The sequence below is a fragment of the Trachypithecus francoisi genome, unplaced genomic scaffold (genome assembly GCF_009764315.1).
Source record: "Trachypithecus francoisi isolate TF-2019V2 unplaced genomic scaffold, Tfra_2.0 Lachesis_group21, whole genome shotgun sequence".
Lineage (NCBI taxonomy): Eukaryota > Metazoa > Chordata > Mammalia > Primates > Cercopithecidae > Trachypithecus > Trachypithecus francoisi.
Window position 1 is genome coordinate 11,971,243 of NW_022681467.1, and position 16,629 is coordinate 11,987,871.

General features: G+C 36.7%; 1 protein-coding gene across 2 annotated transcripts in view; it reads right to left on the minus strand.

Annotated features, from left to right (window-relative positions):
- Positions 1–16,629, minus strand: part of MACROD2 (mono-ADP ribosylhydrolase 2) — a 2,183,277-nt gene that overhangs the window by 1,613,857 nt on the left and 552,791 nt on the right. For both annotated transcript variants that reach the window (XM_033185566.1, XM_033185564.1), the window contains exon 4: positions 15,241–15,270. In XM_033185566.1, the coding sequence (XP_033041457.1) occupies positions 15,241–15,270 (30 nt within the window). The remainder of the gene's footprint in view (positions 1–15,240; positions 15,271–16,629) is intronic.

Genomic DNA, 16,629 nt, shown 5'->3' on the forward strand with positions numbered 1-16,629 from the left:
GAATAGCTCATTTTATTCATCTTTGTATTATCTAGGTACTAGAAAATATCCAATATGCAATTAGTTAATCAAATATATTACAATTTTCTCCATGTCCTGCTGAATAGTTTGGATGCACATTATAGTTAATGATTTTATTGTCCCAATTAAAAAATTATAAATGCATGTATTGAATAAATAATGCAATAACAACATTAATGAAAATCAAAAAAGGGTAAGAAAAAAATAGTTACAAAAAACCCTCTAGCCTAACAGATAAAGCATCCTTCCTTTTTCTATAATAGCTTATGGCTCTTTTGATTTGTATAGTTTGTTTTATAGTGTTAAAATAAAAATGCAGAGTAGTTTAATATCCTATTCTTTCTCCTAAAACTAGATACAGATTTTCCTCCATCTGAAAATTATAAGTTTTAATAGTTGCATATGATACCATTGAGTGGAAATACATAAATTTATTTAACTAATCCCCTACTATTGAACACTTAGGTTGTTTTCATTGTGTGGTCTTAAATATAATGCTATAAGCAAAAAGGATGGATTGGTAGATGGATAAATAGATGGCTACATGGATACATACAAGATAGGACAAATATAGTAAAATGTCAATGGTAGAATCTGGGTGGTAAACATATGAATAATTCACTGTGAAATTGTTTTAATTTTCTATGTGTTTGAAAATTACCATAATAAGATGCTGAAAAACTAAGGCCTTAGTGAATAAATATATTTATTTAATAAAATGTCAACTTCACAAGAACAGGGATTTTTGTCCACTTTGTTCATAGGTATATTGCTACTACCTAGAATAGTGCCTGGAACACGGAGGTGCTTGCCTTGTAATTTTCTGATGAAAAGTGAACTTTAAATACTCTAATGCCAAATCTCTGAAAATCAGATTCTGCTCTCTCTCCCTCCCTTGGGTTTATTATTGGCTCCTGTCATGGGTTTTGATTGTTCAGTGATTTTTCTAAACCATTTGCATGAAGACTGTGTTCTTTGTTACGTGTAGTCACTGAGGTCTCTGCTGTTAGCTTAGTGGTCAGCTAACAATTTGACAGGTATTTCTTTAAATGCCTGTCAAAGAAAAAGTAGGGGAAGGGAGGGGAGGGAAAGGAGGGTGGGGAGGGGAGGGGAGGGGAAGGGAGGGAAGGGGAGGGGAGGGGAGGGAAGGGCCTCAATCTGTCACCCAGGCTGGAGTGCAGTGGTATCATCTTGGCTCACTGCAACCTCCACCTCCTGGGTTCAAGTGATTCTCCTGCCTCAGCCTCCCACGTAGCTGGGACTACAGGCACGTGGCATCATAACAGGCCAATTTTTTGTATTTTTTAGTAGAGGCAGGGTTTCACTGTGTTAGCCAAAATGGTTTCCATCTCCTGACCTCCTTATCTGCCCATCTCAGCCTCCCAAAATGCTGGGATTACAGGCGTGAGCCACCACACCCGGCCGGAACACCATTATTTTTTATCTAAAGGTTATTGGTGCTGGAAGGTTTTGTGGTTGTTTATTTTGTTTGGTAATTTATCCAGGCTTAAATCAGTAAAATACATCTCGTTCATGATCAGTAGTCTCTGACGTCTTCACTTGGATTTTTTTTTATTCTTGTTTTTATTTTTAATTCTGGCTTCCCAACGGTTACTCCTGATTCATTGTAGCTAAGTTTTCAGCCAATGACTGGATAGTCCTTTTGCACAAATATATTGAGTCAGATAGACTTCCGTTCTCTGTTATCAGATCTTAATATGGGTAGGGAAGTGCATTCCACGGTTCAGGCCATTTTCAAGTCTTCTCTGGCTTTTATAGTCTGCTTGGCCTTTTGTGCCTCCTATGCACATGTGTACAGCCTGAGGGTTGGACAAGAGTATATAAAAAGCTTAGGGTCTCTTTGGTATCCACTGCGCATGTGCTCAGTGGTAGACGGAAATATCTTGGTCCCAACCACAACCACCACTTCAGGCTTTTGGCCCGCATCTGGCCAGGATCATCACTTTCATTGACAACTCTTCAGGGCATATTAATCACTCATGACTCAAAGTCCATGAGTCTTGTTTGACTACAGAGGCACAACCTGCCCACCCCCAAAACTCCCAACCCTTGCAGATTTTCCATACAACCAAATGGAGAGGGTGGGAACAAGGTTGCTGTAGATTCCAACTATGAAGTTCAGCAGTTTTTGAAGCATAAATCCTTCTCAAATTGTTATATTCTATTTAGATGTTAGGAGTACTAAAATGGTTATGATTTTATTTTGTTGGGGATTTTTTGTCCAGCCTTTAGCTGCTTTTTTTGGAGAGAGGATTTATCAACTTCCTCACTCTGCCATAACCTAAAGTCCTCTCTTTATTCATTTTTATTTAGAGCAGTAATTCTTAAAGCGTGGTCCCCAAATTGGCAGGGTCAGCATTAAAAGGGAACTTGTTAGAAATGCAAATTCATGGACTTAACCTCAGACTTACTAAAACAGAAATTCTGGGCATAAGGCCCAGTAATCTGTGTTTTAACAAGCCCTCCAAGCAATTCTGATGCACATTCAAATTTTAGAACCATTAATTCAGAGCATATTTAAGATAATACTTGTAATAGAGTTCTTCTCCCTGTTCAAGGGAAAAGAGACAAACTTAAGAACTTTTTAGGTGTTTTATCAAAGTTATCTTGTATTATTTTTTAAAGGATGAATTAACCATTGGCATATCCTTTGAACTCTCGAGTATAAAGATTGGCATAAAAAATTTTAGGCCAAAGACAAGTATTCCTTGATATATGCAAAGAAACACTAGACAGATTTAAGAGCACCAACCTAAATATTATCCAGATATACTACCCTGGCACATCTAAACTTGTGGGAGTTGAGATTTAGTACTGCTGCTGCCTTCCAAAACTATATACTGTACATACTTCAAATTTTCCCACTTTTATCATCTTCATTAGAAAGACTAGCTGTACCAGGACCATGAAGATATATTCTTGTATAATTGGTATATATGCTCCTAAAAGCTACTTTTCAAAAATAGAACTGAATTTTATAGGCATAAAGCCATTATCAATTAAACCAAAAGTGTCCTTAGAGTAATCATTTTGTAATTAGTGGTTTCTATATCTACATGAAGACATTTTTAAACAATGCTTAGCAAAATAATAAAATAAAAACAAATTTTAGAATGCCCATAATATATTTATGCAACATTTTTAAACAATACTGTTATTTGCAGATACATATGTATACAAAATTATGACAAACAAAAGTTGTACACCAAATGATAATGATTGTCTGTGAAAGAAAAATGAAATTGAGAAAAGAAGTCAAAGAGGACTTCAACTTTATAGCTTATTTTTGTTATTTATAAATACAAAAAAACCTCAGAAATTCTGATTATTGAAAATACTATTTTATCAGAATGAAGGTTAAAGAACAGGTACTGTAGAAGATTCAAACTGAGAAAGAAGGAGAGACAAGCCTAGAAATTCCTAGCTTAGCACCACTGATTCTTCTATTCCCAGAAAATAACTCTTAGGGGTAAAGCTATTCCCAGAGGATGAGAATTAGACATAAGGGTAAGTTGGAAATTCAAAGAAGAAAACCAGTTGCCCAGAAAAAATCAGAATACGAGAGTTTAGAGACATATAAATCCATGGATATACTCCTTATTCCCCTAAGTAGTACTAAGTTAATTTGAACTCATACAGTACAATGATTAAAAGAGGAAGATTTGGAGTTGGAGAGTTTTAGTTAAAATACTGGGTCTACCCAATATTTTATTCATCCTAACCTCACTGAGCTTTTGATCTTCCATCTGTAAAATGAGAAGAATAATACCTATCTATTCAGAATATTTAGATAATTAACATAGATAATGTATATGCCATTCTTACACAGTGTCTGGCACAGAGCACCACCCCATAAAGGTTAGTTATTACCATCATTTCTTTAGCCATCTGTCCAACAGCTAGTTGGCAGGTGCCTATTACATGTCAAATTTTCTACAAGATTCTGAGGATTCAGCAAGTGAACAAAATAGAAACAGTCCATGTCATTGTGAAATCTGCAATCTTAGAGGGAAGAGAGATAGTTACCTAAGAAAATTCAGTGACTTTGATGGAGACACAGTAAGGATAGTGACCAACCATCCAGGGCATGCAGAGGGGCCTGCTAGAAGATTCCTATGTAGAGATAATCTAATGACAAAGCAAGGCTTTTGTACTAATGGAGATGTAGAATTATTCCTTGTTTAACAAAATCTGACTGATAAATTATGCTTTTTCCAATCATACTAGAAATGAAATCTGGAGCTTTGTAAAAGTCTTTTTGTCTATGTCCTGCAAAACTGACCCAGCAGGCATGGACATCATACCACATTTATAAGTGTGAGGCCTTTGGTGTGTTCTGCATCCAGGAAGTTGCAGAGTTAGTGGATTTTTAGTCTAGTGGGGGCTTTGTGCCCCTCATGGTTATTTCTGAGAGCTTTTCGTTACTCAGAAATAACCATGTGGCAGAAGCTGAGAGAGTATTTTAGCTACAACTCGTGAAACATCACTTCTTGTTCATCTTCTCCTGGAGAATGTCCCAATATTGTACACTTCTTAGTCTTCTTGCATCTCTCTCCCAGTTGTTCATAGCTGAATCCACTGATTCTCCCCATGCATAAGCTCCACTCAACTCGAGTCCCAAAGCCAGTTTTGGAGACTCAGATTCTCTAGCAGCCTCAACCTTCTCTGAGCTAATCTGACTTGGGTCACCCTTTCAGACCTGAGGTCTGTATACTGACCTCAGTGGGCTCCAGGCTATTGCCAGGTCTCTCCTGCTGCCATTTAAACTCACGGTCAGGTGGCCCCGTGAAGATACCTGGTCTTCCCTGTCACCTTCCAGGTTGCAGCACCACCCTTCCCTTGTGTACTCTAAGCTTCTGCTAGGTTTTTCTTTCCCTGCTTCTTTTTCCAGGCCTGACTGCCTGCTGGACACACACATTGGGTGGGCCATTAACTCTATTCTGTGGGATCCCTTGTTCCTCCCCAGCGCCAAGCATGTGCCTGAATAGAAAAATACTACTGCTTCTGGCCGGGCGCGGTGGCTCAAGCCTGTAATCTCAGCACTTTGGGAGGCCGAGATGGGTGGATTACGAGGTCAGGAGATCGAGACCATCCTGGCTAACATGGTGAAACCTCATCTCTACTAAAAAATTCAAAAAACTAGCCGGGCGACGTGGCGGGCGCCTGTAGCCCCAGCTACTCGGGAGGCTGAGGCAGTAGAATGGCGTAAACCCGGGAGGCGGAGCTTGCAGTGAGCCGAGATCGCGCCACTGCACTCCAGCTCCGGTGGCAGAGCGAGACTCCGTCTCAAAAAAAAAAAAAAGAAAGAAAAAGAAAAATACTACTGCTTCTGGTTTCCTTTCACATACCTTAAGAGATGGCCTCATCATCTGTCCTGTCCTGAAGACTGCATTAAGCTCACCTTCTCCTAGACTGGTAATGTTGCATGAAGCTGGAATTCTTCATACTCTAGTATATAATTATTTTTGACTCTGGGTATTTAAATACTTGAAAGAAGCTTCCTTATGATGACCATTATACATACAGATGAAATGAACTACTGTTAGAATATTCCTCTATCTTTGTATGTAAAATCCTCAGATTTCTGAGGGGTTAATTAAAGCACAGATATCTATATTATCTTTCTGTAAAACAAATTCTCTTCTACTATACTCAGATATCTGGATTTGTGTTATCCAACAATTCAGTTTATTCCCCTTTATTTGGATATACTATCACCATATCTTGCAATTCAGCACCTTTCATCTTTCAGGTTTACACTGTAACATTAATGATAATGATAACTAGAGTAATAATCATTTGTCTAACACTTTGTAGTTGATAAACATTTTACAGAGGGCAATTAGTTATTCCACACCTGTAGAAGTAGTTAGGTATCATTATAACCATCATTTTAGAAGAGGAAACTAGTACGCAAAACAATAAATTTGTCCTAACTCATTAAAAAAATAATGACTTTTGACCAAAGACAGAGCTGCAGCAATAAAGGATCATGTAACCTGAGGGATCTGCAGTGCCTGTGACATGACCCTGAAAATCTTGAATTTGTTGCCATCAAGAACTGGCCAAATTCATTCATCCCTATAGTATCTTCAGTTTGAGGGGTAAATGAAGAAGAGGATTCTTAACAGTGCCAAAAACAAAAAAGATTATAAAAGTGGCTCCCAAAGAAATTGCCCCACATTGTATTACTGTGGAGCTACATCAGATAGTAAAAAAAAAAAATTCTTTTCCATAAACTGAAGGAACATAATGTAGTCATCCCAAAACATAATAGGCTTGACCTGCAGTATTTTGCTTGCAATTTGTTTCCTACTGTGTACTAATAGGTCGCATTCAGAGACTCTTTGGGGATGAGTGATTTAAATCAGGAACTCAATAAACTTCTCTTTTTTATAGTTTTAAAAAGATTTTACCTTTAACACAAGTAGATAAGCTACACAAGCATTATACTATAGCTACTATATAATTAAGAAGATATGTAGACATATCCTGGCACCTGTTAGAGTACTTCCTAACTTTAACATATTTGTTTGTAGTTATTATCTGAACTTCCAACCATTTAGGTGTCATTTAGCTAGCCCAACACAGTGAGAGAACTTTTAAGAGCCTAGAATTTTTACCAAGGTACTTCCACATCTGAAAAGAGCGTTTCTATTATTGTTATTTTTTTTTCTTTACAACCTTTGATTCCTATCTTTGAGCATAATTTACTAATCTCAACATTTTCTGAAAGAATGACTAAACATCTATTTGTTTAAAAAACAGTTAATTATGAAGGAAACATACAAATATAAATAATATATACCAATTATAAAACTAATTTTTAAAAGGCAAACTCTAAAAATCAAAAGCAAAATGGAAACAAGTGACCTTAAAAGAGTATCTAGTTAAGAGCACCAACACATACAATTTTTCTTTAGTTAAATCTTATTGAAGCTAAAACAAAAAAGAAAATAGAAACGCATTGTAGGATAACACAAGTATACATATTAGTAATATGATGTCAATGACAAGTTACTTGTAGTATGCAAAAGACAAATTATTAATAAATTAAAATCAAACTATGAAAAAGGAGAATGACGTAACTGGTGAAATACCCTCAATATGGTAAAACATGAATGAAACAACAGGTTTTCCCTCTTTCCATGTGATCTACAGAATGTAAATTCTCTGTATTTCATTTCTCCATATGCAATATGAATATGCATATTCAATTGCATATTGTTCTCTTTATTGCCCATTTAAAGTAAATATATGTAAATATATGAGATCCTGGCTATACAAACTTTTTAAAACTAAAAGATAATACTATGATAAAAATAATTACTGCATAAATATGAATATCATCCTCAGGTTGCCTGCTATAACCATTTCTCAAGTTTGGGGTTTTTTTTTTTTCATTTAGAAATCACTTGAAGATAAAGAGATTAACTTTCCAAAGTAAACTGGTCAAAACCAAACTATATAAACATGTTGAGAATCCAGGATGAGAGACAGTAATATCTCAAAGCATCTACTATATGTGATAGAATGAGCCAGGGGTATAAAGATGAATATGAAATTACCCACTCTCAGGAAGTTTCTGCCTTAATGGAGGAATAGACACTTCCAGGCTCAGGTATGGCTACAATGAGGAGCATTTAATCTGCATAGGGTTGGCTTTTCAACAGGGATTTTCGATGGGAAAGTTCACTTAGAATTGGGAGCATGTGTAGTAAATATGATGAATAACTTTGAAGTTTAGCTTTAGAATGAAGGGATCACAGTAACCAAAGTTGGAAGTGTAATAAACAAATTATGTCCTTGGAATTGCCGTTATCATAGGAGAGATCAAAGCAGACGCATGGCTTGGATTTTGAACCCTCCCCACCTCACCTTCCTCCACCAGGAAGAGCATCTAGAAGGCCTAATGACAAACGGCAGGCAAGACTAGAGCTACCATGGCTAAGTTAAACTTTTAAGAACAAGAATTAGACAAGCTCATGTAGAATGAAGAAAACACATACTAGAAATCCAACTGGAATGAGAAGCTGCAGAGATGGTCCCTAGACTTGACAAGCAGGCGAGGTAATCAGAAGAGAAAGTAAAGCAGGGAGGAGCTCGCACTGGCGATGACCACCAGACTTTGCCCACGTTACTCTGATGGAGGTTTGCTACCCACATCACCAGCACCAGAGTTTCTTTCTTTTCTTTTCTTTTTTTTTTTTTTTTTTGATACGGTCTCCCTCTGTCGCCCAGGCTGGAGTGCAGTGGCCGGATCTCAGTTCACTGCAAGCTTTGCTTTCCAGGTTCATGCCATTCTCCTGCCTCAGCCTCCCGAGTACCTGGGACTACAGGTGCCCGCCACCACACCCAGCTAGTTTCTTGTATTTTTTAGTAGAGACGGGGTTTCACCGTGTTAGCCAGGATGGTCTCGATCTCCTGACCTCGTGATCCGCCCGTCTCGGCCTCCCAAAGTGCTGGGATTACAGGCTTGAGCCACCGCGCCCAGCCAGAGTTCCTTTCTTCAGTTCTGCCCTAACACTTTTCACTCCATTTTAAGTGGCATGCTGGGACTGTCAAAGAAAATGGCTTAACCAAGGCCTGGATGATATGATGGCAGAACAGTGAGAAGATGGCAGAGCAAGATCTCTACAGCAAAGAGTAGGAGATACATCTGAATAGATCATGACGTTCTGCTTCCTAAAAACTACTACTCATCATTCAAGACTGCTCCTGTGTCACCTTTTCTGGGAAGTCTTCCCTGACCACTATAAACTGTTGACTTTCATTGTTCTGTTTCGTTTTCCCTGCATGAAGAACCTATTAACTTAGTTCTAAGAATCTCACCCACATTGACTTCAAGGCTAGTATACAAGAGGTAATCAGTATTTGCTGTTGACTGAGAAAGAGAAAAAGAAAGAAGGAAAGAAGGAGGGAAACAGGGAAAGGAAAGAAGAAAGTAAAGAAGGAAGGGAGGGAAGAGGGAAGGAGGAGGGAAGATGGGGAGGGGGGAAGGAGGGAGGGCAAAAGTAGGTTGGCTCAGTGTGTAACTGAGTGTTGTCAGACCTGGCCTGGCTCCTGGTCCCTAACCCCCTTCCCTCTTCTTCCTCACATCTGGGCCTCCTGGCCTCTTTTAGCAGGCTTATCCGCCCATAGTGCGCAGGATCAATCCCACCTAAGGCAGTCAAGATTTTTTTTTTAAGAGACAGGGTCTCACTCTGATGGCCAGGCTGGAGTGCAGTGGTGTGATCATGGCTCACTGCAGCCTCAACCTCCAGAGCTCAAGTGATCCTCCCACCTCAGCCTTCCAAGTAGCTGGGACCACAGGCATGCACAGCCTTACCTGGCTAATTTTGATTATTTTTTGTAGAGATGAGGTGTCACTATGTTGTCTAAACTGGTCTCAAACTCCAGGGCTCAAATAATCCTCCTAACCTGGCTTTTGAAAGTACTGAAATTACAGAGGCATGAGCCACCATGCCTGGCCAAGGCAGTTAAGATTTAAACCTTATTTTCTGTGGTTTAGCATCACATCCTTTCCTGCATCTCTGCTCCCTGCCTGAGTAAAAAGGCCAGAGCCCCTGAGTTTCTCCTGCCATGCTGCTCTCTCTCAGGACTGAGAGGCTGTTGCTTTCCCCAGGCCCATGGCTGGGGCCCTTCCCCTGCTGAGCACAGGCCAGCTGGCAAACTCACTACTAGTTATGCTTGACTGACTCTCCTGAGGGGCAACCCCCAACACTCTACCCTCTGTAAACTGCCTCAGTCCCTCACTGCTGACTGCTATCCTAGATTCCTCCCAGCATGCCTGAAGCCTGGCCACATCTGGAGGTTTAACAAGAGTGAAACAGAATCACTGTGGGATGTTGAGCACCGGAGTGATATATGCTGGGAAAGCCGTTGTGTATGTGAAGGGAGGGTGAGAAGGCGCTCCACTCTGCTTACGAATGCTTAAGACAAAATTTATGAAATCATTCCCTCTTAAACACATTCAAAAAGCCCTTTAAACACTTTGCTCTTCATGTTAGGAATTCCAGGTAGCAACTCAGATTTTTTGTGAAAAGAGTTGTTTTCAGGGTATCTCTTCTGCCTTTTAAAGAAGTCATCCAATGCCCATTCTATTAATGTGAAAGCATCATTTTAACTCAAAAGACTATGCCAGCAGAATCCTTGGAACATCTGAAAGAATGTAGACAACTATAATTGCTCTAATAATTCAGCTGAACAGGGATCATGATTGGCCACAGGGAAAAGGCTGTGTTTATTGACCAATCAATAATCAATATGGACAAACAATAGTAACTCCATTAATCTTTGCTGAATGAATGTGTGCACATATGTGTGTTTGTGTTTAGAAACAGATGATGGGTGTGTAGAGATGCACAAATACTATCTATGATATAACAGCACTTGGTTTATGATTTCACTCTTCTTTTTTTCTTCTTTTTTTTTATTTCAATAGCTTTTGGGGTACAAGTGTTTTATGGTTACAAGGATGAATTGTGTAATGGCAAAGTCTGAGATTTTGGTGCACCTATCACCCAGGTTATAATTTTATTCTTTTTCAAGCATGCATTTTGGTACGCCACACAAACCACCTCATTGTATGAAAGGACATTAATAGCAGACAAACATTATGAATCCTCTTTGCAAGGAGAACTGTCCAAATCAGAAATGAGGGAGATTAGAGGAGCAGCTACTAACGCAAGGTACTGAACCTTGTCCATCTTTGGGCCTTCTCTAAGGGGCAGACGGAAAGCAGGAAGCCATCAGAGGTGGGAAGGCTCACAGTGTCCGCTCTGTTCTCACGTTGGACAAATGACTTTGCATGCATTGCAGATGGGGCTGACTGCATAGGTAACAGCACTCGCTTATTAGACAACAGAACTTATCTATTAACCTGCCACAGAATCAACTCAGGAATAAGGTATCGAATTGCAGCACTGATGCAAATATATGTGTTTATTTTTTATCTATGTGTATGTATATATGATTAAAATGGCAGCCATAAAGCTATGTGTACAAAAGACAGTAAGTTACCACTCTGTCAGGAACCGTCATTTTAAATGTCTAGCATTATCCCTCAAGTACGTTGACAGACTGGAGGAGGAAGCACATCCCATAAACAATATCCTGCTTGGGTTCTATCAGCAGGTTCTAGTTTTGTGTTAAAACTATTACATCAATGAAAAAGAAAAGATATCTAAAGTAACAGACTGTAAATTTTGTTCCTGTCTAGTATATAATGATCCAAAAGGAAGTGAGGCACTAGCTCCTTAGTTCTCATTTTTCTTTCTAATGCTACTTCTTTATATAATTTAAGACTGGCTATAATGATTTATATTTTACTATATATTCCAAAGGTACCAGCATCACAGGACCTTGTGCATGTACAACATTCTTATTACAGATGGGTGAACATGTATCTAAAATGCAATGTCTTCTAAGACTGAATCTCAAATGCACAAAAAAAGGATATGAAACTGGGAAGCAATCCAAGAGTACTGTAAGACAGTGCCATTGTATTGACTTCCAAGCTATCAATAGATCTTGAGACTTGTGAAAATAAGCCAAGGAATGCAAAATCCATATCTTAACTGTATGTTTTCCTGTCCTCTCACTTATTTTTCCCTGTGTAAATGGAGTTACCCATCTGTGCATAGAAAAGCAAACCTGGAGGGCAGAGGCATATTAAAAACTACAGTGCCAGGGCAAGCAGCCCTGGAGTGCCAGTCAAGAACACTGTCTTCTCATTCCAACCTTGCCCTATAAGCCATGTAACCTTGAAGAAGTTTCTCTCAACCATTAAAATAACAACAGGTAAAATAATATACAGGATACTGTTGGTAATAATAATGGAAAGTTTGTCAAAAAATTAACGGAACTTCAAAGATTTTTAACACTAATGTAAATGTTTCCTGAAAAGTACAATTCAGTCACTATAGACCAGCTACATATTAAATTAAGAAATTAGTACATATCCATCTCTGCCTTCAACTTATTTATATACAAACAGAAATGATCAATTTTACCAAACAAATTGGTAAAATTGGTAAAAGTTACCAAATTTTAACTGAAATGACTGAGTAGAAGTAATCACATCACCTATGCTCATTAAAATGAACTGCAGTCAGTGGCAATACATTCATATAAAGATTGATATCTAGCTCAAAGATGAAAATTCACATCAATGTGAAGTAAATCTCTCACTTTAAAATCAGCACTGAGAGGATGATACGTGAACATTTTTTAAGTCTTTCAGGGGATCTGTCTCATTGGTGGTAAGCACTCAAAAAAGAACAACAAAATGCTAAGATTTTATGGCCAACACAATTCTGCATACAATAATTTGGCTACATTTCACAATCAGGTACTACTCATACAGAATATGGGGAAAGCTCTCCTGAGGACCTAAACAATGGGACTTAGGTCCCATTATTATTTTTGTATGTAGTGTCAAATTTTCTTGATCAAACTGTTTAGTCAATTAAAAAATTATTCTCTTGAGGGACCTTTGAAGGGATATTAACTCATGTTGAAAAAAAAACTTGTTGATTAAATCCAAGAGAATTACATCAATTCAATTGCTTCTTATTAGATGATTACTAGCTGTTACTTTACAAATATCACTGAGAGGATTAAAAAGATTTGTCATAGAATCAGAAGGTCAAAAATCAGCTCAGAGAAGGCTAAAAATATTTCTTAAATTTAATTTTTAAATGCAGCTTTCCAAAAATCAGACACATGTTTTAGAGCAATCTTGACATCTCCAGAAGTGCATAAATAAATTTAAACCTGTCAATGACCTACTTTAATGAAAGAAATTACAACCATCTTAAATACTTGTAATTTATCTTTATGATGATGCTGAGTTGCTAATTTTATTATTCAAAAAATTATAAATGATGACAAATTGAGCAAAATCAACCATCTAGAGGAAGACATTAAAATAAAGACTTTAGCTAAATAGAAGACTGGCCTATTCCTGAATGTCTTATCATTGCTAGACATTCATAAATCTTCTCACAGAGGAGAGAGGAATCATAAGAAAATATAAGCCAAATCACTAGAGTCAGTTCTATACACACCAACAATACATACATATATTTAAAGAAAGCAGTTTGACAATATAGAGGTAACCACCATGGCAGGTACATTACATTGTTTTCCTCAACCTCCACTCTCCCCCTCCTCCTTAGTAAACGGAACAGTAATTTTTCCCAATGAGGGTATTGCTTCTTGGAATAAAAGACTACATGCTAGGAATGAATACAGTCCAGATTCAAAGATAATGTGGGATTCTGCCTAAAGAAAACTGACTCATGTTTGGGAGCTCACTTTTTTTCACGTTTTGCCTTTCCTACTTCTCCTGACCTGTACCCATATTTATGATGGCTAGAGCTCCAAGAGCCATCCTGTACCCTGAGGTCGTCTTAGCATGAAAGCCATGCACTAGGAAAGAACAGAAAAGTAAGAGCTGAGTCTCTGATGACACCACGGAATCACCATACAACCATTCCAGCCTGTATCTAGACTACCTTTACATGAGACAGAAATACATTTCTATCTCTTTTAAACTACTGTTACTTTGGACTTTAATGCTTTTTACTTTTTCTGTTATAGTGGCTAAAGTGATTTTAACTAATATAATTAGTCAAGTCAATGTTTTGAAATACTCAAAAGCAATAACTGAATCGTCTACCTAATTTGTTGTTTTAACTTGATGAATGTGTTTACATAGACTCAATTTTAAGGTAGTAACAGTATTCGTGAGGTTTCTTAAATTACTAATAGATCTTGTAAGGAAATCAGCACTATGGACAATTTATCTTAATAATGTTTTCTTCACCTATTATAAGAGACAGAGAGAAAAAATTACTGGGAATTCAACTCCTAAGGAAAAATTTCCCTTCTAATTCCCCTCAAATACAATAACAAGTGCAATGAAACATCCTACAGAATCATATTTTCTAAAATAACTTAGAAAAGAAGAAAAGAAATAGACATTTATGAATCCTGCACTATTCCATGACTTAGTTATTTAGCAGATATTTTTGTTTAATCCTCACAATAAACACTTTAAATAGTTAATACTGTCCTCACACTTTAAAGATGAGGTAACTGAGGCTTGGAGATATTTACTAACACTTTCATGGTCTCCACACAGTAAGTCCAATTTCAAATCCCATACTCTTTTCATGATACTCTGGCATAGAACATGCATTGACATGTGACAATATGAAGAGCATTTTCTAGTTCAAACACTTTTCTATTTTTCTTATGTCCAAGATTCTGTTTTTAAAAAACCAATTGTTCTTACAGAGCAACAAAGGTTAAATGCTTAATTTCCAAATAAAAATTACAATGAAACCTCCTGATGAAAGCCTAAGGCTCTGCACAATCCTATCTATTTCAACTTGTATGTAAGAAAAAAGAAAGAGCAAGAGAGGAAGGGAGAAAGAGAGTGAAAAGGAAAGAGAAAACAAACCTAGTTATGTCCATCTGGGCCTTATATGAAAAGGACTTTGTTCTAATTGTATACTTTTTTCTCTCCTACTATATTATATATACTGGGACTATGAAAGCTTTCATCTTCCTAACCTAGAAATAAAAATACAAATAGTTACAAGATTTTAGTATCAAAAAAATTCCCAGTACAGGAATCTCTGTCTCCCTCAGCTCACTTTGATCTCCTTTTCTTTATCCTCTAACTGAGCAGAAAGAAAAAGCAGAGTGTCAACAGTAATTTCTTTTTTATTTTTCAAAGTAAGTGGCTGATATATTAAGCTCTCAGGCTACAAAGTCATGAAAAGCAAAAGAAAGTCATTATAGTGGAAAAAGAAACCATAGCCTCCAAATGTACTGTTGTTTAGAATTCATATTAAAAATAACTCTGTAATATGTAATGCTCTGTAACTATGTACACACGTCATACATGTGTGTTCATATAGCTTATAGCTGTTACACCTTATGCCAAAAGTAGAAATGCAAAGTTTGACAAGAAGAAAAGAGTACTGTGTATATCTTGAAGTCAATTAAAATAACATTTAACCAAACCGAGGTATTCATATTATAAATTATTTTTGGAAGATTAACATTTTTGTGGTTGATGACTATAGCAAAATTTTCTTTGAAGTGTCACAGAAGTTACTAAACGTCTTGTGTTTGGTATAGCAATAAAAATGTATTGTAAGTTAAGTGATGTTCAGGACTTACCACCTCCTCCTCCAAGAAGACTGGCATTTGCTGTTTAAAACAAAACACAACAAAAGACATTAAATAACATGTATAAGAAATATAGTATATCAGAGTAATCAAGATAAATCTGATACTGATCATATGTCTCATATACATACAGAAACATAAAATATTTACTTTCATTTAAAGACAGCTTATACTACCATTTTATGAGTTTGAAAATTAAAATATTTCACTATTTTTATCTTTTTCTCTTCAAATGGCTATTTTTATAATATATTTCCTTCTAATGAAATTAAACACATAGTGAGACTGTTTTATTCTCAATTCTGTATCTAAATTAATCTTCTGAGCTCTCCATTTTATCAAGTAGAATAGAACAATATTATTTAGCCAATTTTAATGATTTCAAAGGACAATGTAACAAAAAAGTATTATAGTAATTAACATTAAGTTAAACATAATGAAACAAAGCTATCACAAAACATTTTGCAGTAAGAAATAACTCTTAAATAGTAACAATGTATTACTTTTTTGATTAACTTTTTTATTTTGAGGAAAGAAATAAACGTTAAACAGTGCTGTGGTATTTCTTACCTATGTATTTATTAGCCCAGCACACACATTTATAGGAGCTAAATAAGTATAAAATAATTCCATTTGGATTTCTTTCACAAGGTCAAATTTTTAGGAAGTTCCATTGCAGGTTTCTGCTGAAGTATTAAACAACCTTATACCTAAATTTATCCAAATATAGTAACCAGAAAACATAATTCAATATACATTACACTGAGCTTTATTCCATAGAGTTCTTAAGTATCACAGGAATTATTTCTTGCCACTAAAAAACAGCCCAGCAGTAATACAAGGAAAGTAGGTAGCAAGCAAACTCCCCTTCTTTGTGAAAACTGAGTTACCAAAAGACTTAAAAAAAAAAATTAGGAAAAAAGAGTAGAAAGTCTTGTACTTGAATTTTAGCATGCTGCCCACAGACCACCCACTTCATAATTTAAGAGGTGCAAATATCATTGTTAATGATTCAATCAATAAATAATGGGTCATTTGAAGAACAAATGCCCATATTCATAGTTCTATGAGGTTAGATATGTGATAGCTTACTGATTATTGTTACACTAAAGAGAATATCATGAAAATGCATGGAGACCAAATGCTATTTTCAATATGTCAATATTAAGAGTGTCAAATTTAGTCTCATATAATCTTCCAAGTATGGGACTATCTAATTGTTGCTCTTGCTAATTGCCCTCAGTACTTTGGTCGCAAACGTCCCAAGTAGCAATGTCGTTAATCAACCATAAACAAAACTCACTTCTGATGTCATAAAGTCATCTGCCACCCTATCACTCAGGTCTACAAGTCCCTCTGACTTTACCACATGTAAGTGTG